Raw genomic sequence first — 26998 nt, 5'->3', positions numbered from 1 at the left:
AATGAGATTATTTTATGCTGGCAGTTGACAAGTTAAGATGCTTATCAAAACTTGGTCCGACTTCTTAAGGGCAATTCTCAGGACAGCTCATTCAGGAAAGATCTGGTAAAGACTAAGTATATACCGTTGTAAACTAAAAATCTGTGTTAACTGAAATACTTATAACCACAGGACACCTATTGAAGTAAAAAAAGAAATTGGGTGATCACAGTGCCATCTGTTCAATACTAAAATGATCTTCCTTCATTTGTAACTTTAGTGTTTTTTTTTCTTTAAATAAAACAAATAAAGGCCATCGTTAAACTTAATGCAGAGGGTTGTCTCTGTTCTTAGCCCTCCCACCCCCCAAAAACATCAGTTACACATCAGTAAAACAATTTGAACTGTCCCCTTTCCCTAGATGTTTTATGATTCTAGGACAATTCAATAAGAAAGGTTAATATTGTTTTTCCTTTTTAGGAGAGGTCTATGTCGTAAGATGGATGGTGCTCTTTCCATTTATTAATGTAAATATGTATTGAGATTTTATTAAGGAAACACACTCCATCAGCATCTTTTTCTTAAATAACTTTTATGTCAGCAGCCAAGTTAAACTTAAGTATCCAAAGAGACGCATTAATACAAAATAGGGCATTTACAAAATAACAGTACACAATAAATATTTAAAATCTTTTATGTTTCTTTGGTGGACTGATACCATCTGTATCAGCCTGCTCAGCTATAGGAGACAGCTCTTTTTTTTCTTGTTTCAACGGGAAGAAAAAAGGATGCTTTAGTGCCTCTTCAAGAGTGATACGTTTGGCTGGGTCATACTCCAACATTTTTTGGATGAGGTCAAAGAGGTTCTCATGGTCAGAATCCTGGCATGTCATGAATTCCTTCATGAATAAAAGAAAAAAAAAAAAAAACACTTAAAAAAAAATCTCATAATTACATCTGTTTCCCAAAGCATTTTCCCTTCCATCATTTTTACCTTCAGTGGCTTACAGCGTCTAGAGACATATCTACCAGCAGAACTGTGTTCGTCCCAATCCAGCTGGTCACGATGGAAATATTTGCGTTTCCTTGAACAAACGAACCATGATTTGTAACTCAAAATATCTGTTTTGCCCCATCCCCAATATATATCAGCACATTACAATGGAAAATATCTATGTGGGATTGTTCCACGTTTTAAATGTTAAGTTCATGGGTTTGCCCTTTTCCCTTTTTTCCCTTGTCTTTTCCCCTTTTTATTTTCTGTCATCCCTTTTCCCCATTCGTTCCTATTCCTTTTTCTTATCTTTTCCTTTTTCTGCCTTGCTACTTCCATTGTCTTTTGTCTTTTCCCTTTCTTTTTCCTTGTCTTTTCCTTTTTTTTCCTCTTTTCCCTTACCTTTTCCCTTATCTGCCTTGTCTTTTGTCTGTCATTCCGCTTTTTTGTCTCTTCTTGTCTTTTTCCTTCTTGTCCCTTGTCTCTTTCCTTTTTCCTTTTCTTACATGTTTTGTCTCGTCCCTTTCCTGTCTTATCCTTGTCTTTTTCATTTATTTTCTTTTTCCTTGTCTCTTTTCCTTTTTCCCTTCTCTCTTCCCTTTTCTCTCGTCTCTTCCCTCATATTTGTCTCCTGTCAGTCTTTCTCCTTCTATTTTCCCTTTTAACTTTTATTTTCCCTTTTTATTTATTTATTTACTTACCCTTTTTTGTCCCTTGCCTTTCTCTTGTCCATTCTTCATTTTCCCTTTTCTTTACTTTTCTTGTATCTTTTACCTTTTTTCCTTGCCTTGTCCCTTGTCATATTTTCCCTTTTTATATTCCATTATCATTTATTTCTTTTCCTTTTCTTGTTTCCTTTTTCATCTTTTTTCTTTCTTGTCTCTTCACTTGTCTGTGTCTTGTCATTTCCCTTGTCCTTTCCTTTTCCCACTTTTGACTTGTTTTTCCCTTTTGCTTTTCTTCTCTCTTCCCTCATCTTTTTCCTTTTCCCTTGGATGACTTCTATTTTTCTTTTCCATTGTCCTGTCTGTCTGGTCCCCTCTCTGTCCCTCTTGTCCTGTCCCGTCTGTCTCTTGTCCGATCTGTCTCTCGTGTCCCCTGTCTTGTCCCTTGCCTTTCCCTTTTTCCTTTTCTTTTTCTCTTTCATATTTTTTTCCTTGTGTTTTCTTTTCCCTTTTTTTCTTTCCCCCCTCTTGTAGTTTCCCCTTTCTTTTCTCTTTCCTTTTTCTGTCTTATCCCTTTGTCTTATCTTTTCCCGTCTTTTTCTTTTTTCTTGTATTTTCCCTTATCTGTCTTTTCCCCTTGCCCTTCTCCCTTGCCTGTCTTTTCCCTTTTATTTCATTTTACATTTTTTTCTTTTCCATTGTCTTTTACCTTTGTCTGTCTTTTCCCTTTTCCTTTTTTTTGTTACCTTTTACCTTTTGTCCTGTCCTTTGTATTTTCCCTTTGTCTTTCTTCTTCCTTTCCCCTTAAGATTTGCTGTTAAACCAAACTTCTAAGTAGTTTAATTTAAAAATGAAGTTGTAAATAATGTAAATAATGTAAAAAATGAAGTTGTAAGTAAAATGTACTTACCTGGTTTTCTGTATCATGTGACTAGGCAAAGGCCCCAGTATTCGCTCCATCATTGCCAGGTGCTCTTTGCTGTCATGGGTCTGGAGGAAAAAGAAAAAATATTTACCTTCATTGTTAGAGGAAGTTACCATGAACCACAAACCAACCCTCCTTCAGCTTTAGACTATACACCTTGCAACCAATAATCCATTTCAGATTAAGGAATAAAGAGAGCCTGTAGTTATGTTACCTGAACTGAGTTAAAATGTACTTTGTTTTTTCTTTGTTTTCCTCTTTTACCCTGCTTTGCCTTTTTTTTTTTTTTTTTGGTTCATAAATTTCACCTGCCAGCACTACTGTCAGAACAAGCGCTTTGCATGCTTGAGTAATACTGGATGACTCTGAGAAGAAACCTTGTTAGTCTCAGTAGAGTGTGATCCCCTTTCATCAAGCTAGCTACACTGCTTACTGTACGTAACCTGTAGCCTCTTCCAAGAAAGCTCCTCTTCTCCTCAACTTGGCACCACAGACCAGGATCTTGCACCCACTCCCCCATTCCACTCAATCAATTTGTAAAGGTATTTACCAAGTTGTGCTGCATCTCTTTGAGGTTCAGGTACCTACCGGAAATACAGTGAATCCCAGGTAGTATTCTATGAGGATACATCCAATGCTCCAAACATCACATGGCTGTGCCCATCCTAGTGCTGTAAAAAAATTCAGAAGCTTCTTTTTATATTGTTCTACAAACAGCTCAACAGCTTGAGCAAGCTGTATTTCTGGAGCACAATTCTAGTTAAAAGGTACTGCTTTTCAACAGCATACTGAAATCTTACAGATGAAATCTTATCAACATGACGGACTACACAAAGCTCATTTCCACTATGAAAATAGGTAGTACTCCACCTAGCCAGGCTTACTTGCCTAGCCAGGCACATTTGTAAACAAGACTTTTTTTTTTTTTTTTTAATCAGTTTTTCCATATGTGGTTAGTGCTTAAAATTATCAACATTGAGTTAAAAGCACACAGTTCCTGCACTGAAAAGACTTCTGCTGACCTAGAATAACTTCAGGAGCTCTGTAATGTCTTGTAGACACCAAAGTACTGTGATGCTCGTCATCGTACGTTGCACTCCCAAAGTCCACAACTTTGATGTCTGGATTTTTCAGTGTACGCTCATCACGTTTCTGGAATTAAACAGACAGTGGGATTCAAGTGACAAAATAAATGCAGAAAGCTGAGGGGGGGACAGGGAAGATGCCAGCAACTTACCAGTTTGGGGTTATACTCTTCTACATAATCAGACTTCACAAATAAAATATTTTCTGGTTTGAGATCTGTGTGTGTCAGTTTGTTCAAATGCAAAACTGCAAGGTAAATATCGTTGTTAGCAAATTCCATGAAGAAAAATTAACAAATAAAAAAAATATATATACTTACAGTTCACAGATTTGCATATCTGATATGCCATCTGTCTAATGTGGTCCAGTCTAAATGGCAAAAAACCATTTTCCTTAATGAAGTCATAGGTACTGAGTCCCAGTAGCTCAAAAACAATGCAGACATGTCCATGGTGCTCAAACCATTCTAACATCTGGACACAGCGACTGCAGAAAGCAGGAAAACATATGCATTTCAACACTTAGTTATATAATGCTGACATAAACATCATATGACATAGTCGACTATGGCCTTTTAGAGGCTTAACATTCCCCTGCGTGTACACTAACCTACTTCAAGTAGCAGAGCTTCAAAACAATCAGGAACCCTAACAAATGTTGGTGCTAGGTGAGATGTTCCAGTCAACTCAAGACTACAAAAAAAAATCAGAATTCGAAACTTTTCCTGAACTGAGAAATTAGGAACAGGAAGACAATGCCAATAGCAACAAAAAACTTACTGGAAGCACTAAGACCCCTTCTGGTGCCACTTAAAAATCAGCCCTGGGAGAACTGATTAAGCTCTTCTAACCCACACAATAAGAACATTATAAGGGAGGTAGTACATCCACTTGTGATAAATCTGCTCAGGCATTAGTACAACTGCTCTCGCTACAGCGGACTCCTAAGTCAGTCTCACAGGTCTGAGGAATATCAAGTGAAAATTTAATCCAATCCAGAACTAACAGCTAGCACCTGGCAAGGCTGGGCAGCCCTGTGCTGCATGAAAGCTTGCACCACCAGAGAGGCTAGCGTACAGCTGTAAACACACTTGCAAGACTTAGACCAGCTTTTAAAAGAAACAGCAAGGGCCCTCAAGCTCTGAGACAGAAAAGAAGAAATCTGGTATGAATTGAGAAAAAAAATACTCAAAGCTACTATGTTGTAGTTTTGAGTTTGCTGTACTGAAGTTAGGGTTTTTGTTATGTTTTGATTTTTTTTTCTAAAACACACGCTATAGAAAATGACATTGGAGTATTTTTAAAGCAACACTTTAAAGTAACATTCAGTCTTTTTTGTATACTTACTATGTATTGCTGGGATCTGATGCATTTAAATGTTCCAGTACTTGTATTTCTGAACGTGCTGCTTCAGAGTACCGATCAACATTTTTTACTATTTTCACAGCTACATGTCTACCTCCCCTAAAATTCACAGGTTTTAACAGTCATTAGAACAATGAGTAGTTTCAACTAAGAGTATTCAGTAATTACCATTATATAAATTGTTTAATAACAAAATTAATTGGTAAACCTTATCAAGATGAGAAAACATTTTTAAGTACATACTGACTTTCAATTAAAAAAAAATCATAGACACAAAAGCACAACTAAAACTTGGTCTCTCATCAACTATTCTTTTTTAAAACTTACTTGACACTTTGTACGTTGGTGGTATTTGTAAAGATTAAAATACTGATTTACCCCCTATCATGTGTTTACATATGCTGGGCTGCTATTGCAGAAACTTGCAGCCCTACACGACTGTCAAAAATGACAGGTTTTCTTCAGTTAAGTAAAAAAAATTGAACTGACATATCAAATGCCTTCTACGCTAACTGGAAGACAACCAACCTGGTTTCATACTATTTTACAGAGAAAAACTGCCATCAAAAAAAAAAAAATTACTCATTTATAATATACTCTTAGAACCCAAAGGGCACTGCACCACCACAGATGATACTTGAACATATGCCACAAAGTATCACAGGCCTCTTCCCTACTCAACAGAAGCAAGCTGTGCAGGGCCTTCACACAACTAAGTCTAGGCCACCTGCCAGTCAGCCCCTTACCCTGTGCCAGGGACAAGTTCTCTAGCTGAAGATGCACCCAATGGCACCTCCACCAGTCCTGCCTAACCGTTAAGTCAAGGTGCTCTTTCTGTCACAATGTGCTAACGTACATTTAGAACAGCAACAGGAAAGCTACCTGGCCACTAAAAGGGAAACTAATTGCAGCTTTTCTGCAGTAAATCATCTAGCAAGAAGGCCTAACTGGCTGAGGGTTAAACTGGCTGGAAGCAGAAATGCCAGGGACCAAGTGACTTCATGTAAGGGAGTGAGGTTTCCCTTGCTGATAAGGAACAGTCGCAGCATTGCATTGTAGCAACTGCAAAATGCCAATTACTCAAGGCTCCACTTGGTGAGCAGAAATGCCACTGAGAGATGATCCAGATGACCAAAATGTCAGGCTAAGACTCCCCATGCCAAAGCTCACAGGACTGGCGATTCTTCAATATATGAAGAATTATGACACATCTTCACAGACACCTTGTGGAACTGCTTACTGCAGCAGTCCTCTATCTAATGCACTGTTTACTTCTATCTTTTTATATTTAAGCATAAACGTGTGCTTTCTTTGCCTCAAGGTATACAATAAAATTTTTCTAACACCATACCATGTATGCTCCAAGAAACATGCAAGAAACCTTCCCCAAGGGGAAAGCTGAGTTAACAACTTGAACAGTTTGATCTCCAATTCCAACCACAAAGCATTCATAATTCCTATGCTGATGCCACTTATAAATAATAATAAAAAAAATACTGTTTTGTTATGTCAAAATGTAACAAAATACACAAAGCAACACATGAGAAAGTAAAGGTAAACTCAACAGAATCAGTATGAAAGCACTTCAAGATATTCAAACTGTGAAAGTATCAGCAAGAAAAATTACAGGTATTTATTAAAAGAAACTTACACTTTGTGATCGATGCATTCCACTACTTTTCCAAAAGCACCTTCACCCAAAGTAGCAACAATCTCATCTAAAAAGAAAAGGACTGTCAATCCCAGAAGTCATGAAGTTACTCAACCATTAAAAAACAAGCAAACAAAAATAAACAAAAACAAATACTATCACTGAAGATTATTCTAGACTGTGCTTCTTTAAAAATGTAAACATCTAGTTTGAGAGATGTTTACTGACATCTCTCATCAAGGCACATTTACAGGGATCTCATTCTAGAATGTTCATTAACTTCATTTACTATTTTGGGGGGAAAAAAGGGAAAAAAAAAAAAAAAATGCATTTAATTTTTAAAAAAAAAAAAAAACAACCCCCCCCCCCCGAACAAAACAAAAAAAAAGAAAGAAAAGACTTCCAAAGCCCCCTCACATCTTATGCTAAAAGAAATTACTCTATCTGAAAAGTTAATAAGTTTTGAAAAATATTCTATACATCTTGCACTTAGTACGTCTCCACTCTGACAGATCAGGTGACCCTCCTCATCATCCTCTACACTCCTGGATCTTTTCCTTCGATGACTCTTCTGGAACGGCACCAAGATCGTCCAACCAATCAATAAACCCGAGTCAATTCAGGTCAGAATACGAAATTCATTCAGCAGGGAGATATTCAGGCATTCAGATACACGCCAGGCCACAAACGGTTGGCAGGAGCAAATTCAAATTCAGTCCCCAGAAATTCACAGGGCATATAGTTTATGTTACAGGAGAAAAACATGGCAAGGAACAGATTTTCAGATAAGATACTCAAAGTGGCAAGGCAACAAAAAATTACAACACAATTGTTTTTCTTTTAAAAGATTGGTTCACTGAATTTTGCTTTAGAACTTCAGTGCCCTCACTTCTTATAGCAAAAAGATTTAATAATTACCTTATATAAGTTACCCTTATGGGCAAACTAGAATACCCATCTTAAATACGTTTAAATCACTGGTCGAAATATTTAATAATAGTTTTGTGTTTGTTCTTTTTCATCACAAAAATAGCATATATATTTACTTTCGTCTGCCTCAGCTGAAGATATTAACTCTAAATACTACCTACAGCTTTTTTAACAGTTAAATATATGACAAAGTTCAGAAAAACTACCCTGCTTCTGGACAGTTTTCGTAGTTATCCGATTCTACAGACTTTTACTGAGACCTAAAACATCTTAATACCAAGAAAAGTGCAAAAATCTGACATCCTTGCTATTTCAGTGATACTTATTCAAAATCAAGTTTGAAAGCCTGTATTTGGATTTTTGGGTAGGGCTGAAATAAACAGTTGATGTAATTTTAAGTTTTTAAGGCATGAAAGTGATGCCTGTATTTCAAGCACTCCAATTGATGGTTTTTATTCATTAATCAGCTCAAATATATCCAATGAACAAATAGCAAGACTATGTTCTGTGGTATCACAAGCATACCTACAAACCATATGTTCTCACTAAAAAGAAAAAAAATAGCAAAAAAAATCTATTAATATAAACAAAAGAACTGATCTATAAACGTTATCGACAGACTTCCCCAAACCCCCTCAATTACTACTGCCCAGATGAGAGATTATTTTCCTAAAATACAAAATTCTAAGTTAAAATTGGTCATACCACCTGTGAATGATGATGATGATGACAGGCACTATGATGCGTCTTGTATTTCGTTTTGTAACAACTCCACCCACTATATCCTGATGATTTGCTACTATGGTTGTGATAACCACTTTCATGGTCTCTGTAATGATGTCCATTATCAAATCCTTGGTTATACTCGTTTCTGTATTCTTCAACATAGCGTCGTTCATGATGGTCTCTCTCATTTATGGATTTGGATTCTGAACAGTTACTACAAACAAAAGATTAAGTAAACCTAATTAAATAACTTCCAGTATCTCTATCAAGACAGCTTTTTGTTTTAGGGTGTAAGACACCTAACTTGAAATATCTCCAACTCAAAAAACGAGTATGTTATCAGATAACCAGATCAGGATAGTAAAATGTTAAATCACGTCCCTACTTGTATCAGAAATCATAATGTTATTTACCTATCAGGAAGTTTAGAAAGATCATGTTTGAAGTGCTTGTTCTCCTGTGTACCACTAAACGATCTCCTCTTCCTCTTATGACTACTGTCACATCTTCTGCGATCCCAACTTTCTTTTTCATCCCAGTCAGGATAATTAGTTCGCCTGGAATGCCGCATCTGTAATTCAGAAAGTATTTTGCTCTTTGAAACAGCTTCCACAGACAAACCATTAGTATCAAACTGAAAGTATAGTGACAATTTTTCCTCAACTACTCAACTTTGATTTTTTTCCCTCCTTTCTCCACATCGTTTTTAAATTAATTTCAAAAGGACTATTTTGGTAAGTGAATAAAACCCAATAAGCTACCTCTTATAAACAAAAGCACTGTGGACCAGATACTAAACACACACCGAGAATGTTACTTCTGCAAAGCGGCACAAGCACCCTCGTTAATAATAAATGGTGTGTGCACTAGGAAAATGGAAAGCTTATGTGTACTTAAAAACGCATGCAATGCACTACTGGAACAGGCTGCCAGAAAAGTTGTGGAGTCTATTCTGGAGATATTCAGAACCTGTTTAAATGCCACCGTGCACAACGTGCTCTAGATGATCCTGTTTGGCAGAGGGGATGATCTTCAGACTAAATGATCTTCAGAGGTCCCTTCCCACCTGGGCCATTCTGTGTGAAACATTGCCCACTGTGCTCCAGTGCTAACTCGAAGTGGCTGTAAAACTGATGCATCTACTAACTATCAATTACTGGCATTCAAAAAAAGGTTAGTCTCTTATTAAACATCTTTTCCTTCATTGTCCGATCGTAAATGGGTCACAGCTCGCCAAATACAGCTCGGGCAAACGCGGCGGGGTACCACAGCAGGTCGCTGACGCCTGACGAACGCCCCCGGCCAGCTCGGCGCCCCTAGGCGACTGAGGCGCGTGTCGCAGGGCACTCGGTGGCTGCCACCGCTGCCGGGATCCCTGCCCCAGGACGAGGCTGTGGGCTCCGCCCGGCCCCGCGAGGCGTCCCTAAGAGCGATGGCCGCGGCCATTTTGTCGGGGCGCGGCACTAGGCGCGGACAGACAACATGGCGGCCGCGGGGAGGCGGGGGCACAGCGCCCACCCGAGTCGGCGGGGCCGAGCCGAACCGAGTGGCCAGGGGCTGCCCCTCATCCCGGCAGGAGGTCGCCCCGTCCCCGCACCGCGGCGGCGTCCCCCGGGCCGCCCCCAGGCAGCTTCGGTGGGGCCGCGTCCCGTCCCGTCCAGTCCCACCCCGCAGTCCGCCTGCGTCCTTCAGCTCCCCCCCGCCGCCCGCCCCACCTCAGCAGCTCGGGGTCCAGCTTTGCTCGGGGTACCCGCTGTGCTGTTCAGGATACCCGCCGCCCTCCTTGGAGCCTCCGCGAACCGCCAACCGGGCACCGCCGCCTGGCCGCAGCTCGCCACAAAATGGCTTTGCCAAGGAACATTCTGGAGCGCGGCCGCGTCACACAGCGGGGCGGGACAGGGTGGGACGGGCCCAGGCGGCAGCGCTCCCTCAGCCGCCCCGCGCCCCCCTCGCTACCCAGGCCCCGCCGGCACCGGCTTCACGGCAGGCTCCGGGACAGCGGGTGGAAAATTCTGGCTCTTCAAGTAGCCCCAGTATAAAAACCTTCCCCTGGGCTCCTGCAGAGAGCTTTTCGGTATCGTCTAACGCGACGATGAACAAAATAAAGCTAGCCACCATTTAAGAGTGACCACCAGAAGGCTGCTTTTTGTGACTCTTCACTGACGCGTCATTTTTACTCCTTGGCAATGAAAGCCTGATTTTTTTTTTTCCTCTCTACATGCCCAGACAAATTGTTAATGCACATATCCAGTCAGCTTTAAAGCAGCACAAGTTTAAAGTACCACTGGTGACTAACAAATTACAGCTGTTTATAAATGATTGGCATTAAAAACATTTCAAAACAGTTGGCCACCACTTTTTTTGATGTGTCATGGGATCTTTTACTAGCTTTTAGTCATGTTTTCAAGGCTCGGTTGAACATAAATACCCATGTAAAAATAAATACAACTCTTTAAATAAACATACAGATTAGCCATCTATGCCCACAGGACATAAAAACAAACAAACAACAAAACACAAAACGAAGCCTTGCTTTCCTGCTCACTGCGGACACGGGAGCAGTTGTACCAGACAGCCCACCTCTGCCCCTGGGTTCTGCTCACCTTGTTCTCATGGCACGAGCTCCACCACCCATCAGCCACCACCTCAGCAAAGCTACCCAGCACCACACCTGAAATTCAGTTCTCTAAAAGCCCAGCTGTCCAACATCTTGTCTGCCATCTCATTTATGTGGGAAAGGAGCACCTAAGGATAAAGGAGTCCTGAAATGCTGCAACAGTCTATATGTATCAGTTCTCTAAAGCCATATATTCCTTTATTCTGGGAAGCACTAAACATTCTGAAACATTTCAAAGCCTTTGTAGATGACCCCCCTTGCTTTTAGGTATTTAAAAAAAAAAAAAAAAAAACTTTCCCCACCTGACCTTATAGCTGTACGCAAGAACTAAACTGCACATATGCTGTACCCATCAACCAGCCCAAAAAATTACACTTCCACTCACGTGTCTCTCTCTCAGAAGTGGACAGGACCAACCCCACCATTATTTTTCCTGTTGTATTCCAAGTTCCCATGGAAAAGGTTCAGAACCATGAACAGGGAAACAAGCATAATATGACTAAAAGCAGGATGCAAATCTGTCCCATGAGATCACTCCCCTTTCAATATGCAAGTTTAGATAAAAAAGGAAGTATCTGAATTTATGTATCATGCAGAGAGCAAATTGCTTGCTGTTCCTCTATTTCACACATTCTATAAATCAGTCTTTTTGTGGAGGTAAAAAGCAGACCTGAAATTCTACCGAGTTCATTGCTAGATATCAGCATTTTAAATTACAGAAATTAATTCCTCTAATTTAACTAATAGTTCCTCTGCACTGTAGGCAAATTCTCAGTATGTATTTCTTTCTGCATAACAGTAGCGGCAATGTGTCAGCCCAACATGCAGTTGCCTGCTTCTGTCTACTTGCTGTTGTTATGTGCTGGTAACATGAAAAGGACAGGAAGAGCACAGAGCTAAAATAATTAAATCCTTCACCTGACTGACTTAGTAGGGTAAAATGTAGGAAGTCTGGAGCAAGGGCTAGGAACTTTAAGCAACACCACATAGCAAAGAGACACACAATCTCTTAAGACTTCTGCTGACATTTTGGCACTTTCAAATGTCTTTTATTTTTTTTTTCCTTTCCTTAAACACACCCCTGAACTCCAGAACAATACCAAGAGATGCAACAGAATGGATGTATTCCTCATTCATTCATCCATACAGAAATTTCGTCCCAAAGAGAGGGTACTGATCTACTCTGGTGGACACTAGGCCTTTGCTCGTTAACTTCTGTACCTTCTTGCAGACTTTCTTATTTGAGTCCAACAACATTTGGTCTCAAACAGGACCAAATGACATCTCTCTCATTTGTTTTTCAATATCATCTTGGCCATAGTATCGTTTATTATTTTGGGTATATCAGTATATTGTTGGTTAGAAGTCTGACCATAACCTTTCGGTCAATACTCTTTGTTGTGTTTACCCTCTACTGTTTGTGCAATGAAGTGATGAAAAGCAAGTTATAGTAAATCCGTGGTTACCTAGTTTCAAACAACAGCTATATAAAGACACAAACACTCTTTCATTCCAAGAGTATTGTGCCAGAGGCTAAAGCAATTGTTTACGATCTACCTTCCAGGGACACTGAAGAGGTTACCATTCCAACATGACAGTGCAAGAGCAAGAGCTCCTCTAAACATTGTCTTTGATGCACTAGCAGAGAAAAGTTTCCTCTACCTGTAACACTGCTTTCACCTAGGGGAAAAAATAACATATCTTAGTGAATTTTCTAAAAAACTGTTAAGTAAGGAACATTAGAATTTACATAGGAAAGTTTCTGAAGATTGACACTATGAAACTGTAGCAAAGCCCGTTGTTTCAACACAGTTATCACAGTGAAAGACAAGGCAGAAAACAAAGGTTTGCAAAAATATATGTATTTTTGAAAGTCTTGTTTTACAAGTACAAGAAGCAAAGTTTAAAAGTCAAAATCAAGGAATATACTCTGGAAAAACTGTCTTCTGAAGCACAAGACTCCCCTATAACAACTCCCAAACAATGTCACAACACTTGAAAACCCTGCATTCAATGACCAAAGGTATGATCAAGGTTGAGTTACCCTTTTTAATGACACTCTAAACACCATAATCACCCAACAGTCGACCTGACCAATCTCTAAAGAATGCGTCAAGACTGTTTGTGGCTACACAGCAAAAGGGTTGGCATGAATTGTAATATCTTTAATGCGAACATCATTAAGAGGTCGATAGGTTTTCTCATTCACAGGCAGCTTTTCCAGCTCATCCAGGGTCTCCAAGCCATCAATAACTCTGGAAGAAAAGCAGAACTGCTAGGAATCTCCTTCTAATAATGATTGAATTTTCACAATGGAGGTATCTCAAAACACTTCACAGTTAGCTAAGTATCACAGTACAAGGACACTGCAAGCAAATTATACAAATAAGGCAGATAAAACTATATATGGCATATAACCTATTTTGAAAGGAAATGTTAATCATCCATAACAGGTTCTGGTAAAAGAAAGAATAACTTCCACTGACCTGACAACATCATATTTTCTGCCAACCACATCTCTGTAAAGACTGCACTTCCTTGCAGGCAGGACTGACCAGTCAACTGACTGACAAGATACTAGCCAGACCAAACCTCACTGTGAATTACTGAAATCCCATGGCTGGAAAATCAACTTCCAAACGTGCAATTGTAATTACTAAGCTTCCAGCACAAAGACAAGATTGGAAAGAACCAATAACTGTGTAAGTCTAATGGCACAACTGTATTTAGGCTTTCAGATGCCCAGTCGGGCTGAAAAAGTGGTAAGAGGGATTATTCTAATAAACCTCTTACCTTTTGGGTAATTTATTTCCCAGTAATGGACTTTGCAGAAAACCCATGCCATTCACAGTTCAATTCACTGTCACATTCATCAGCTCTTTGAATCTTGGATGCTGAATTGTGGGCTCGAGCATGGACTACATATTATGTTCTCCTGATTCTGCAACTGGGTCAGGAGTATCTTAAACTGCCAAAAAATTTGCCAGAAAATCTGGCAAAGTTAATCTGTCAGAGCCTCTACTCATTTCTAAGGAAGATGTCAAAAAAAACCCTTTCAATCACTTCTAAACAAACTCAGAAATGAAAGGAACACCGATGCTTATACCTGCCTATACCTTCCACCTGCCTATAAACAAAGCAGATGGAAGGAAATAGAATTTTTCAATTTTCACCAGCTTCCTTTGAATATTTAAGTCTTTGAAAAAAAACAGCTTTTTCTCAACAAGATTCACTTGCATGCTACAGACTTCTTAACAATAAACAAAATAAAAGATATTACCATGACTTTGAGAAAGAAAAGGCAGCATTTGAAGGACTCAAAAATTAAACATTTGCTTTAGGGATGGTGTATTATCAGCAGCTTCTATTAACATAATGTTTTAAAATAATGATACATCTTAAATAACGTAATCTAATTTTACGAACTGCCAGTTCCAGAAGTTTTATCTGCTCAACAGGAATTTCCATCTAAATAGAAGCTTGACCGTGTCAGTACTGCACCCATCCACATATCTAGTTCCAGATCAGACTCTTGCTTGTCAATAAACCCTACAACTGTGTATCCAGTTATTTTTGAATTTGCTAAAAATTAGGATGCACCCATTTGGGCACAGTATGAAATGGCAAGCAGGAACAACTAGCTTTAAAAAAATAAATAATTATAAAAAAAAAACTCAACCCAGCTCCATTTTTGAGGTAATTTTTAATATGCCTATTTCAATTGCATTCCCTACTACTACGAAAAATGGAGCAGCATTTTAGGATAATTCTGGTGACAGTGCAAGAGCATATATTTACACATACACATCAAATATTTTAAAGAGCTTTAGAACCCCAGGTTTCTAAATTTGTACTGCATGTGCCCTGAAATATTCAGATCCATCACACTCCATGGCTAGGAGGCAAATAGTTGGATCACTCACTTCCCAAAGACAGTGTACTTCATATCTAAGTGCGGTTGCTTGCCGTAAGTGATGAAGAACTGCGATCCATTGGTATTTGGGCCATTGTTCGCCATTGAAACCACCCCACGGACACTGTGCTGAAAGAGAAAAAAAAAATCAAAATGAATAACCACCTGTGAAAGCAGGACATCAACCTGTACCAAGTGCACAGTGTGTCAGTGTCATTAATGTCATTATTAAAATCCATTCTTGTTAATACCACATTCTATCACAACCCACATTATAAAAACTAGCTCCTCAAATTTGCTTTTACATCGAAAAATTATTTCTTTGCCTTCAGTGCATGAAAAATATTTTGTTAAAAATTGCTGCTTCTGTTCTCAGCAATGATAACCCTCAAATCTAACTTGCTAATTACAATGCTTGTTTCTATTTTAATAACGAGCTTTATATTCCTTCCCTCTGGGATTATACTTTATTTCACAATTACAAAACGGGTAATTTAATCCAGCACAACACTGATCACTCTCCAACCTGTAAAGAAAATTCATCTGAAAACATAACTGCATATTGAGAGCACAGAAATACCTTTAGGTATTCACTGAATTCATCTTCAAACTTCTTGCCCCAGATGCTATTACCTCCTTTCCCAGTGCCTGACAAAGAAGAACTGCTATATATTAATGATTTTCCACAGCAAATGATGTACCATTATAAAATTTTACAACAAAGATCCCAGATAGACTCCATTTTGTTTGAGCCAGGGATTAGGTTCTCATGGCTTGGTACTGACCAGAGCCAGAACTCTATATAAAATATACTGATATATCCTCAAATTAAATTCAGTATGACTGCAAACAGACACACAGTTGAATCAGACATTCTCCCAGACAGTTAATAGCATCTGGGACATTTTCCCAAATGCTTTAGAGGCAGTATAGCCTTCCAGCCAAAAAACAGAGAAACCACGATAGTTAACTGCTACTAATCATATTTAATGGAAAGAGCTGAAAAAACTCAAAGTATACAGAATACTTTATTACTGCATTATTTAGAACTGAATGCTTTTCTGTAACCTCACCACAGCAAACTTTTCAGAAAGCTCACATCATTAAAACCGCTATTAACGTACAATAATCTTTATTTTTTTAAAAAACATTTTGTTTCTGTAATTATTGACATTTATAATTTATTTATATTTATTGATACTCTGTTTTACTTTTATATAACTTTACTATAGAGAGACATTGACAGAAGTATTTACCTAATGGATCCCCTGTCTGAACCATGAAGCCCTTTATATTCCGGTGAAATACGCAGCCATTGTAGTAGTTACTAGCACACAGAGCCAGGAAATTCTAAGGAAATTAAACAAATCATATTAAAATATTCAGAAATAATGTTCTCTGTTACTAAAATACTAAGAACACTTTTACCTCTGCTTTGCACTGTGACCATGTAATGGCATTTGCCCACTGTCCCAGACTATTGTTGACTATTAAAAAATATAAATAACACTCAGGCCTCTTCCTTCCCTCTTCAGAGCTTGTCATTGTTATAAACAGTACTAAATGCAATAAAAATTATCTATAGGCTATATGGAAGTGAAAAAGGCAATGGTAAAACTGTTCACAGACAGCATGATCCAGGAGACAGATCTGATGAGTGATTCATAAATATTTTCTTTCATTTTGTGCAGGAACATGCATTTCTTTGAAAGGATCTCTACACCTTACATAGCTTATGAAACATAATTTGGATACCTTTATCCTTACTGATAAGCACTGGCGATTCGTTTGCATGGAAAATGCCTTTAGAGAAAGACAATTTCACTTCAGTTCAAAGATGGACTGTTCAGAATCAAAGAAGCAAGTTTTGCACCTGAGATCAGGAAGACTCTGAGATACCAAATTTCAAAGCCTCAGACTAAAATAGTACTTAATCTGGCTTAAAGAAACATTAGAACTACAGAATTACAACATGAAGGAAAAAATAAATTTACAAGCTACTCTGACATACTGACTGCTAAAACTATCTATGGATTAAAAACTCCTGTGTGGCCTCTATCGCCAAAAGAGAAACAGCTGTAAAAACGCAAGAAAAGTATTTTACAACACTTTCAATATTTTACAAAAATTTTTACAACATTTTCAATAGACTGCAGTTTGTGTTTAGAGTTCCTATTTCCTTTGTTTCCTATAGAAGAAGGTTATGATGGGTTGAAGAATCATTAGGTAATCCCACAGAGTATTGCCACAGAATAGTCATACTCAAATTATGCTGAAGTTGCTCCTTTGACACTGTCACAGACACAAAGGATTTTAAATAAAGCTTTAACAGCACAAGGGCATTTGATTTGAGGAACAAGCATGAGGACTGAAACATGTTCATAAATATAATTTTCATTCAAAGTTTTTATTTTGTAAATGTGTTGTAATTTTGTAATCAATAGCTTCAAGCCTCTTTGTTTTTTTCGATAAAAGTAACTCATTTCAATTTAAGCCAGTGATTCTTACTTTTAAGAAAAGTCAAATCTGACTGAGTGCAGGCAAACCAAGGCAAATATGGGAATCCCAGGCCATAATCCATGTTTCACCTAAAGGGCAAAGGACACTTTGGGATACACCAAAACTTGGAGACAAGCAACCCTTAGCCAAACATTACCTGGTGAGAAACAGGCAGCAAAGCTTTAGGCACTATTACACAGCACCCAAGTATACGCTGCTCAAGTTCCACACCAGCTTAAAATGTTAATATTCCATTATGTTAAAAGATAAATTGGGACAGTCACTTCACCTCCTCTGTGGTCTTCACCATTTCTAATGCGTTTCTCAACACTAAACAGTCTCATTCCTGTTATTTGACTTACTTCACAAGTCTTCGGTGTTCGCTCACAAAACAATTCAATTTTAATATCTCCTACATCAGTGTGCAGCGTGACAGCCTGAGCAAGAGTCACAAAAATAATTAAATCAGAAATTAAATGCTAACAGCTAATAGACTGTTTTATTTTCCAGTCCTATCGAGAGCATAAACAAATTTCCACTGCATATAACCATTGTATTTGGCCATAGGCAAGGCTACTGTTGCAAACCTTTTGCCATCACCAGAGAATGCTGGTTTCATTTAATTTCAGGACAAATCAAGTTTGTCATGGAAATGCAGAACCTCTGATTCATGCTGTTTCAATCCAGAGACACATTATTCATCTGTGAACTGGACCTACACAGTCACTTCACTACAAATTTGAAGAATTGAGGTAATATCTACTTCAGGAGGCCACACTGTGGTGCACATACCTCACTAGTTTACAAGCAGAGGAACAAGTGATGGGCCTGATTACAGCCATTTGAGCGATAGGATAGTTCTGAATGACACCATATATAGTCTGCCCTCACAAACAAATAACTGTACAAAATCACACACTTTTCTTAAGAATTTATATGTAGTCTTCATAAAATTTAAAATGTCCGTTACCCAGCTACCAAGGCAAATATATCTCTCTACAGGCCCAATATATAGTGGGAAGAAGACTTCTCGTAGAAGCCTTACATGGAAACCTGCGCTTCTCATTAGACATTCTTCACAGCATCAGAGTAAAATACATAATGCTTTGAGATGCAGAGCTGCTGTTCATTTTCCAAGAAGCAAACATTTCAGAAAATATGAAAATATATAAAAAGTGCTATTGTTCTCACCATGTCTGGTCATCAAAAAGCTGAGGTAATTTTGTATACAGTAATTGCCTGCAAAGAAAACATGAAATTTGTTATTTTTTCCCCCAGCATTTCCCAGTTCTTTCCGATTCTGAAATATTTTGTGTGGTTATGAGCTTTTTCACCATAATTTTACAGTAATATTCAAGTGACTCTGTGGATAAACGTCTTACTTGCATTATGCAACTACCCAGCACATAAAGAACCAGAAACAACAAAACAGCTTAGAGAAAGTGTGTGGGGAGGAGGCCACAAAAAAGCGCCTTTCTTCAGATGAGTTTATACTAAATGCTTACGGCTTTTCTAAAGATTATAGTTTTATAAATAAAAGAGATTCATAGAGAAAAAAACACGTGCCAGTATCTATATAGAAGTATGATCTCAAAGCTACCACCTGACAGTTGTCAGAGCCTCCAGCAGACAGGCACCTGCATCCAAGCACAGGATCCAAGTTTTTTTTAACTTAGTAACGACTTTCACATAAACCATTCAGAATTATGATAATAAAGGTGCAGCCGTGTGAAAATCAGACTTTTACATGCCAATTTCTTCTACCTTCATACCTTCCCCCACATGCAAAAAAAGAGGCCAGCTCCCTGCCTTGGCAGGCCGTCTCAGGTAACCATGGCGCCCGCGGCGAGCCCGGGCCAGCCGCCACGGCCACTGGGGACGGCCACCAGCTGCGGAGCAGCGGGACGGGGACCCCCACAGGGCCCGGTGAAGCGCCCCAGGGCCCTGCCCTGTGCTCCCGCCTGACCCGCACGGCCGCGCTCCGATCTCGTGAACTTAGGGTGCTTCCACAGAACCCTCATCGCCGCAGAGCCGCGGCCGCGCCCCCGCCTCAGCCTCTGGGGCCTCGCCTCGCCCCGCCACCGCCCGAAAGCAGGGCCCGCGGCCTCTCCCACCCCGCACCTATGCGTGGTTCATTCATCTATGAATCACGCCGGCGCGGCGCAGAGGCCGACCGCTGTCCCGGCTGCGCGGCGGAAGGGGAAGGACCCGGCGCAGGCTCGGCCCCCTGGGCCCCAAGCTGCTGCGGCGTGAGGTGAGCGGCGGAACCGCGCGGTTCGAGGCGGGCCCGCACCCGCCCTCACCCCCTCCATCTCCCCCCCTCTGCAAGTACCCGCATGTTGCAGCTGGTGAGCCGACCTCTGTCTTGCATCCGTGTTGCAGGCCGCTTGCCTTCGCGGTCCCTCATGAATCTCGGGGAACTCGTTTCTGCCCTGAACAACTTTGCTTCCCTCTCCCTGGCTGAAAGCTGGGACAATGTGGGGTTGCTGGTGGAACCAAGCCCGCCGCACACTGTGAAGACCCTGTTCCTCACTAACGACCTCACCGAGGAGGTAATGGAGGAGGCAGTGCAGAAGAAAGCAGACCTTATTCTTTCTTACCACCCCCCTATATTCACGCCGCTCAAACGAGTAACGTGGAAGACCTGGAAGGAACGGCTGGTGGTCCGAGCTCTGGAGCACAGAATCGGGATTTACTCCCCGCACACGGCATACGATGCCGTACCTCATGGCGTCAATAACTGGCTAACAAAGGGACTTGGTGAGATTCTGTTAAAAACAAAAAATTGGTTCAAATTACTCATCAATATTCATCCTGTCAAATTATTCTATGTGGGGATCTTCTCGTTTTCCTTTCCTCTGATTCTTTCAACTATGATTTGAGTACTTTTAAAAATTATTATTATAGTACTTCTAAGTACCCATACCATATTTTAGGGAATTCATCTTGGTGAGGAATACGAGATACAAACACTGGATGAAATTTCCAGATGCATGATTGTGCTATTGGATATAGCCAGAACCAGTGCAGCATATTTATTGTCTGTCTTAGTTGAAGAGTATAGACGGCTGACTCTAAATCATTGCCTTTAATTTATAAAGTACAAGTACAGGCCTTAAAGTATCTGAAATTTTATGTTGTGAAAATGAATGAATTATGAAATGAAAAGAACAGTGTCTTATCCAGGCTGCTTTACAAGCCGGAAACTATTTTTTGTTGTTGTTTTGTAAATCCAACGATAAAACTTGAACAGCATTAAGAATGAAAAATAATATATATCCATCAACTTCTTTGCACTTAAAATAGACTGTGCTTAATGGAGACAACAGGAAAAGAGTTCTTATTTCTGGTCAGGGAAAATGGATTCAAGTGCAAAATTTTCTCAAAGTTGCATCTCTTTTGGATATATGCTAAATCAGTATCTGCTACATCATCCAACTCTCTAAAGCAGCAGTCTGGCGCTGTCTTCTCAGGTGCCTGTAATTCCGTCCCATTGCACCCATCAACCTCTCCAAGCTATCCAACTGAAGGCACTCACCGAGTAGAATTCTGTGCAGACACCACTGAACATCTAGAGACAGTGGTCTCCAAAATCAAAGACATCCAGGAGATTTTCCATCTCACTACTTTCCCTGTCAGGTATCTGCTTCACTCTCTAATGTTGTGCTTTTTCTGTTGCTTGAACTGTATTTTACCGCTGTAACCACTTCATTCCTCTGTGCATTGCTAGTTTTTCAGCAACAGATCCAGAAACTTAAAGGATAATGATCCCCTTCTGATCAATCCATGTTATACTACATGGTAACGAATTCCATGTAGCATCACATGAATTAGAAGTGGGAAAGAAGAGTGTTTATATGAGGTTTAATGAGGACAGCTGAGTTTAATTCCTGTATCTGTTTACTCCAAGAAAGTAGACTACACTAGGCTAATACCATGTCTGGTGTCTATTTTTCCCCCTTTCTCTCTGGTAGAATACCCTCTGTGATAGAACAGCTTTATTTGCTACTAATGATGCTGAAATTTTATCTAGTCTCTTAGAAAACACCAAGCACATCCCTTTCCTCAGGGTTGAAGGTAAGGAGCAAACACGAGTCAGTCTGAACTGCTCTCAGAAAGCACTGCTGGAGGTGGTGGCATTATTGTCTCAGAACAGCCTTCTTCATCACAAGACTGAGATTCTCACATTACAAAAGGTAACAAAATCATGTATTACTTCCAGTGAATATACTATTTGTGTGAGCTGACGGTCCTAAAAACTTAAGTCCAGCAATTCACTGGCATTACAGGTTTCTTATGCTACCTGTCAATGCTCTGAAATATTAGCCTCTGGGGATTTGAAGCCATGGACATTTTCCCAAACAATGAAAATAGCTGTGTGGTCTGAACTCATTCTAAAATCAGTTCTGAGAGGTAGTCTAGTTATTATGTTACATTTAAGAACATCACATACATGTTTGTTCATAAAGTACAGAGGTATTTATCCATAACGCCCAATATACTCATTTTTGTACATTAGGGAAAGCAATGTAAACTTCTGGAGTCAGCTTTCTCACAGTAATTTGGATTTCTTTTCTCCTCAGCCTCTTCTTCCACATACTGGAATGGGACGTCTATGCATACTGAGTAAACCAGCCTCCTTGTCAGACATTATTGAGCGTATCAAAAGTCACCTAAAATTACCCCACATCCGCCTAGCCCTGGGAGCAGGCAAGACACTAGGTAAACAAACCTGCCAGTAAGACTGCCCCTTTGAACTAGTATTCCAGGAATACAAGTAATGTGAGTGTATGTGTGGGTATGTAAAATATTGCTGCCTTAGATAGGTTTATTTTCAAGCAGTATGAAGCACTGTTAAAGGCAAGAGTCAGTGTTTTAGATTTTATGTGATACCATCATGGAACAAGAACATCATCTGTATTTTTGACTGGCGATTCTGTATTATGCTGGTTGTCAGTGTGAAGGAGGGATACCACAAGCTGAGTATGAGGCATACTTTTTAATAATTCCTGTAATGACTAAGATTTTCCTCCCCAAGATATCAGATCCAAGTGTCTACTACCTCACTGTATGATCCCTTTTGTGACTGAATGTTAAATTTAAAAGCACCTTAAAATAGTAAGTGCTTTGTGGTATCCTTCTGAACATATAGTCACCGTTTCTTTTTCATCGAAGCATGGATGGCTGAGACGGCAAACTATCCTAGCTCAAAGGGTGGTCACTACTAAATCCTGGAACATGTATCCTCTTATCCCAGTTACCTATCCAAGAAGCATAACTAATAGAATTTGTGAGAGCAAATTGTTGACAACTCTTTGCATTGTATGAGACAGAAGTCTTGTTACAAGCTTCCTATACTATCAATTGTACTTAAAACAAAACAAACCTATTTTGAAACCCATCATTGTGGTGTGGGATTGTAGTGTTTGATTCGGTCTAATCAACAGTAATTGCATGGCAACATACTGTAAAACCTTAATAGAATTTGAAAATTCTTTGCACACCCCGCCTCTTGTACTGAACATACTAGATATGCACAGTTAAATTCCTTGTTACTACCACATATGTAACAGTTTGGAATCAGCAATCATAGCAAACAGGCAAATTTTTAATGATATGGAGGAGCTCTCAGTTTGCAATGAGCTTGCCCTTCTGAAAGCTAAGAATTAGGAACCAGTTATAACTCAGAGGGAAGATGCTGCCTTAGTGGCATCATTAGTTTGGAAAACAAACAGAGTTGAACTTTAGAGTCCTGGAAAAAGTAGCAGCAAATTAAAGAGTTCAGAAACCCAACCAACAACACTTCACTAGAAAGAGCTAAGCTGCAGTAGCCAGCAACAAGTCTCCATGCTGGAGTTTTCTGCTAACTCTCACAATCCCTTGTAGAAAAATTTCTATGCATCTTCTTGGTACATAGATTTTGCTTACTATCAGAGATACTATGGGCCTATGACTCTTTCAAACTGACAAACACATCTCTTCCTCCAACAAATTTACATTGGCCCTAAAATCAAGGTAGTAGTTATTGTGAAACAGTTAATAGCAACACTGATGCAAAGGCTGAACAGAGAGAAATAAGTTTAATTGTGGCACCTTGTATCCTCCAGATTCACCAGTGAAGAAAGCTGCTCTGTGTGCTGGTTCTGGGAGCAGTGTCCTGAAGGGAACGGAAGCTGACCTCTACCTCACAGGTAAGAGGTTATGTTGTTTCATTATCTTTATAAAAATAGGCACTACAAAAAAAGAAGAAAGAGTTGACTGTTGAAAGGTTTGGCCAAAAAAAGAATGCCTGTTAGAACTGAGAAATGATCAGTTACTGGAATGACAGAGTAACACTAAAGTAGAGCTAACATAGATCAGATGGCTGTACGGCACACTGATGGTTATTTCAAGTAAACATTATTAAACATGCATGATTTCAAAATCAGTGTTTGATGGAAAAGTCTATTGCAACCTCCAGTGTGTTTCTCCTTTGGCAAGATACAAGGTATTTCCTCAGTTCCCTACAGAATTCCCTGAAGGAAGATGGAATGTAACAGTCTACAGAATCTTCCATGTAATGACCATAATAGTGTATCTGACCAAAGGGATACTTAGTCCATTATCTTTTTTCTGATAGTGTGACAGGTAGTTCCTACAGCTTGCTCCACAATGCAAAGGCTGCCTTGCACTCTATAGTACTTAATTCAAGTAAGTTCTTTGGCAAGGCATGTCTCATCTCCTCCTTTATACATAGCACTGCAGAGCTGACCCTCAGACAGCTTCTTGACAAGCCTTCCTCAGTTGCTATTCTCCATCAACAGCAACCCTGTCGAGTAGATGCATGACATCTAGATGGTCCACTTCCAAACCACTCTGCATGCTTATTTCCTGCCCTAAGTGGCAAAATCTACTATTATTCAAAGAGGGCATGGAATTTCTGTGGTTTTGCTGGGGACATCAGCTGAAAGTCCTTCAAGGGACACTTGTAGGAGTGTGCCATGTTCTTAAACTGAGTAGATGGCGTTGCATCCCTCCTTATGGGCTACTTCCCCTGTTGCATCTTCCCAGTTTCTAATTAAGATTTTGCATACATTGCAAAGAAACGGCTTCCTAAACAGTATGCAATCTACCATGGCGTTTCTTTCTCAAAATGGCAGGAGAGATGTCCCACCATGATATTCTGGATGCAGTTGCCAACAGAATAAGTGTTATTCTTTGTGAACACAGTAACACCGAGAGAGGCTTTTTGTCAGAACTGGGTGACATGCTTAATATCCATCTACAGAACAAAATCAACATAATTGTGTCTGAGAAGGACAGAGATCCCCTTCAGGTGGCATAAAAGGAAAAGAAGAAAAAAAGGGGTGAGAGAACACAATCAAGAGTTTCATACTATCTTGATAGGTCTACAGACCTATCCAAATGAAAGCTTAATGAAGATGCTCTGAATTGGTTCAGTATAGGATTGTATTATATGTTCCCCCAAAGTCTGGGATATAGATTGTTATGTCAGATACCTAATAAATGCTTGTTTCTAGCTACTCAAATATGATTTACTCAATTACTGGGTTGCACTTGAATGAAGTTACTGTTAGTACATACTCTTACCCCACCACTTGAGGGTTGGTTCGGGTAGAATATGAAAACCTGACTTTTCAAGCTTACAGAGCAGTTTCATCCTACTGTGGTTATGTCAGTACAAGTCACTGGCATTTTAGCTAGTAAAGCTCTTGATAATAGTTAATGAAAGGGTATAGATTATTGGTTTGCATTAACAGTTTTATTAAGACACAGCTCATATGCAAATACAGAACAGAATTCAGGTATTTGGTACTACTATGCAATTGCAAAATCTGCCATTAATGCAGCTTTAAGGCTATTTAACAGAGGAAGCCTCAATTAAAAAAACTTTGGAAGTTTTTTATAAGCTATAACTCCCTTATTAATGTTGTAATTAATTTAATGTACCTGTTACTTTTTTATAAAAACAGCTTCTATACATACGGTTCTTAATTACAGGGTTACTAAAAGTTAACAAGTAGCATTTCCACTATTAGTAACCTCTGGGGAGTTTGGATTGGTTTTTGTTGTTGTTGTTTGTTTGTTTTTTGGGTTTTATTTTTTTGAAAGTAAAATCTATCATTTGAATATCTTACCAACTCTGGATTATGTGCATACCAGATGAATATTTAAACAAACTGAAAATACTTCCATGCCAAGTTTGTAAAGATCTCTTCACAAACGACATCTTTTTAAGTTGAATAAATAAAATTGGCTTATTTGACAATGCCTTTACTATGCTGCACACAGCAACTCGATGCATTGGAGTCCCGTATAACCCTAGGGCTTTGAAGACCAAATGAAGACTAAAATCATGGAAAAAATCTGGGAAATATTTCCCTGTAACTTAGACATCTCCCTCTTTCAGCTAAGAAGGTAACTGAGGACTACTATGCTCCTCCTTAGTAGAGCACTACTAGAAGTGCCCTAGAGAAATGTCAGGAAGCTGCTCTGTTATTCAGACTTTCCCAGTGGTCCTAGATATTGGCTCCAGAACACTGATGTGAAGTTGTGGTCAGAGGCTTTCTGCCACATTGTGTATTTTAATACAATGTAACATCACCATTAAAGCATTTCAAAACATGAAATAGCCAGCCTACTTCACCTAAAGAATATGTTACTTGTTCAGTCTTCTAAGGTATATATACATATAAAAAAATCATTCTTATCAATACCATGAAGACCTTTGAGTAAGCTAAGAATTGAAGCAGGAGGAAATTCCTTCTTCCCCAAATAAATGAAGGAACTGTACAACTGATCCCTCCAAATACAATAGTCCAGAATTGCTACAGAAGACAAAAATGCCACCAGATCTATACCAAAGAGCCAGTATCCTTAGTATATGCACTGAATGCAAGAGTGAGAAAATCAATGCATAGGTGGAATAGTCATCCAGACAATCTGAAATTAAGCTGAAATACTTTAACAAGAAAACCACAGGAATTAATTCACACCAATTTTCTTTAGCTTTCATGCTTGCATCACGGTATCAGCCAAGAATTGATTCAAAGGTAACCTCTTATAAGATATGTGGTTGTATTTCCTGCACTTGTGTCTTACCCAAGCTAACTTACGGAGCTTGGGTAAGACAATGCCTTGATCACTGTTTTAGCGGTTCTGATGGTAGCCTAAGTAGCAGCAGGCAGGATCTGATGTGTTTTGCTAAGTTTGGAATTGCAGCCTGTAAAACACAGATGCATGTAATACCAAAAGAGGATGTTAGTTGGAAAATGTTTTGTGGAAGGAAGGTGGAGAGTACTGCTAGCATGTACCAGTTTTCCCACATCAGACTCTCCAGCAAAGTTAAATAGTTCCCACATTGAAGAATCTAATTGACAGTAGGATAAGTAGATATCCTGTGTTTTCCAATACAAGCCAAAGTCAGGACGTAAACCTCTGTCCTGTGGCTTTTGTCAGTGAGAGGTATACCAGGTAACACCTGGAACACAGGTAACAGTATTATTTCATGTGATGCTTTTCTAATGCTATATACCAGCATTAAAAAGCAGGCAAACTGTAATTTTGATACCTTAAAAGACCATAAAATACTCTTGCTAATTAGTATGAGGTCCTCTGCATGCTGCATGAGAATCTGCACAGATATTTG

The 26998-nt window shown here is 39.3% G+C and overlaps 3 protein-coding genes and 1 long non-coding RNA gene across 13 annotated transcripts; 2 read left to right on the top strand and 2 right to left on the bottom strand.

Moving 5' to 3' along the window:
* Positions 1-501: 501 nt before the first annotated feature.
* CLK1 (CDC like kinase 1) lies at positions 502-14981 on the bottom strand. Of its 3 annotated transcripts, XM_035332060.1 has the most exons (14): positions 14861-14981; positions 12495-12617; positions 8734-8891; positions 8303-8534; positions 7145-7235; positions 6665-6731; positions 4996-5112; positions 3969-4135; positions 3801-3895; positions 3586-3715; positions 3152-3234; positions 2549-2628; positions 974-1064; positions 502-878 (listed from the first exon to the last, which is right to left on the bottom strand). In XM_035332060.1, exons 3-14 carry the CDS (start codon positions 8889-8891, stop codon positions 663-665), a joined length of 1527 nt encoding a protein of 508 aa, XP_035187951.1. In that variant the 5' UTR covers positions 12495-12617; positions 14861-14981; the 3' UTR covers positions 502-662. The 3 variants fall into 3 exon arrangements, with proteins under 3 accessions (XP_035187951.1, XP_035187950.1, XP_035187952.1); XM_035332059.1 differs by lacking the exons at positions 12495-12617; positions 14861-14981 and adding an exon at positions 10036-10187; XM_035332061.1 differs by lacking the exons at positions 7145-7235; positions 8734-8891; positions 12495-12617; positions 14861-14981 and having other exon boundaries at positions 8303-8443.
* Positions 2382-3486, top strand: LOC118170103. The gene is made up of 2 exons (XR_004752486.1): positions 2382-2496; positions 2528-3486. It is a non-coding gene; the product is annotated as an uncharacterized LOC118170103 (long non-coding RNA).
* On the bottom strand, positions 12784-19516 carry PPIL3 (peptidylprolyl isomerase like 3). 5 transcript variants are annotated; one of them, XM_035332090.1, is made up of 7 exons: positions 19498-19516; positions 18541-18590; positions 17712-17786; positions 16107-16200; positions 15431-15498; positions 14861-14979; positions 12784-13192 (listed from the first exon to the last, which is right to left on the bottom strand). In XM_035332090.1, the coding sequence occupies exons 2-7, from the start codon at positions 18541-18543 to the stop codon at positions 13066-13068; spliced, it is 486 nt and encodes a 161-aa protein (XP_035187981.1). In that variant the 5' UTR covers positions 18544-18590; positions 19498-19516; the 3' UTR covers positions 12784-13065. The 5 variants fall into 5 exon arrangements, with proteins under 5 accessions (XP_035187981.1, XP_035187977.1, XP_035187980.1 ...); XM_035332086.1 differs by lacking the exon at positions 19498-19516 and adding an exon at positions 19159-19196 and having other exon boundaries at positions 18541-18588; XM_035332089.1 differs by lacking the exon at positions 19498-19516 and adding an exon at positions 19122-19142 and having other exon boundaries at positions 18541-18588.
* NIF3L1 (NGG1 interacting factor 3 like 1) lies at positions 19508-26036 on the top strand. 4 transcript variants are annotated; one of them, XM_035332083.1, is made up of 7 exons: positions 19508-19603; positions 19678-20109; positions 20823-20988; positions 21419-21545; positions 21933-22071; positions 23457-23540; positions 24489-24930. In XM_035332083.1, the coding sequence occupies exons 2-7, from the start codon at positions 19686-19688 to the stop codon at positions 24671-24673; spliced, it is 1125 nt and encodes a 374-aa protein (XP_035187974.1). In that variant the 5' UTR covers positions 19508-19603; positions 19678-19685; the 3' UTR covers positions 24674-24930. The 4 variants fall into 4 exon arrangements, with proteins under 4 accessions (XP_035187974.1, XP_035187975.1, XP_035187973.1 ...); XM_035332084.1 differs by lacking the exons at positions 19508-19603; positions 24489-24930 and adding an exon at positions 25760-26036 and having other exon boundaries at positions 19642-20109; XM_035332082.1 differs by lacking the exon at positions 19508-19603 and having other exon boundaries at positions 19642-20109.
* Positions 26037-26998: the final 962 nt, after the last annotated feature.

The sequence above is a fragment of the Oxyura jamaicensis genome, chromosome 7 (genome assembly GCF_011077185.1).
Source record: "Oxyura jamaicensis isolate SHBP4307 breed ruddy duck chromosome 7, BPBGC_Ojam_1.0, whole genome shotgun sequence".
In the NCBI taxonomy this organism is placed as follows: Eukaryota; Metazoa; Chordata; class Aves; order Anseriformes; family Anatidae; genus Oxyura; species Oxyura jamaicensis.
This window is presented reverse-complemented; position numbering and strand designations above follow the sequence as displayed.

What these genes read in the sequence shown, in the direction of transcription:
- NIF3L1 (XM_035332083.1), top strand. Translation starts at nt 19,686, where the DNA reads ATGTTGCAGCTGGTGAGCCGACCTCTGTCTTGCATCCGTGTTGCAGGC. An exon ending in CTCACTACTTTCCCTGTCAG is followed by an intron (nt 20,989 to 21,418) that starts GTATCTGCTTCA and finishes CCCTTTCCTCAG; the next exon opens with GGTTGAAGGTAAGGAGCAAA. An exon ending in AGCTGACCTCTACCTCACAG is followed by an intron (nt 23,541 to 24,488) that starts GTAAGAGGTTAT and finishes TCAAAATGGCAG; the next exon opens with GAGAGATGTCCCACCATGAT.
- PPIL3 (XM_035332090.1), bottom strand. An exon ending in AATTCAGTGAATACCTAAAG is followed by an intron (nt 14,980 to 15,430) that starts GTATTTCTGTGC and finishes TTTCTCTTTCAG; the next exon opens with CACAGTGTCCGTGGGGTGGT. An exon ending in AAGTACACTGTCTTTGGGAA is followed by an intron (nt 13,193 to 14,860) that starts GTGAGTGATCCA and finishes CTTTTCTTCCAG; the next exon opens with AGTTATTGATGGCTTGGAGA.
- CLK1 (XM_035332060.1), bottom strand. Translation starts at nt 8,891, where the DNA reads ATGCGGCATTCCAGGCGAACTAATTATCCTGACTGGGATGAAAAAGAA. An exon ending in TGGGATTCACTGTATTTCCG is followed by an intron (nt 2,629 to 3,151) that starts GTAGGTACCTGA and finishes TTTTTCCTCCAG; the next exon opens with ACCCATGACAGCAAAGAGCA. An exon ending in GACGCTGTAAGCCACTGAAG is followed by an intron (nt 879 to 973) that starts GTAAAAATGATG and finishes TTATTCATGAAG; the next exon opens with GAATTCATGACATGCCAGGA.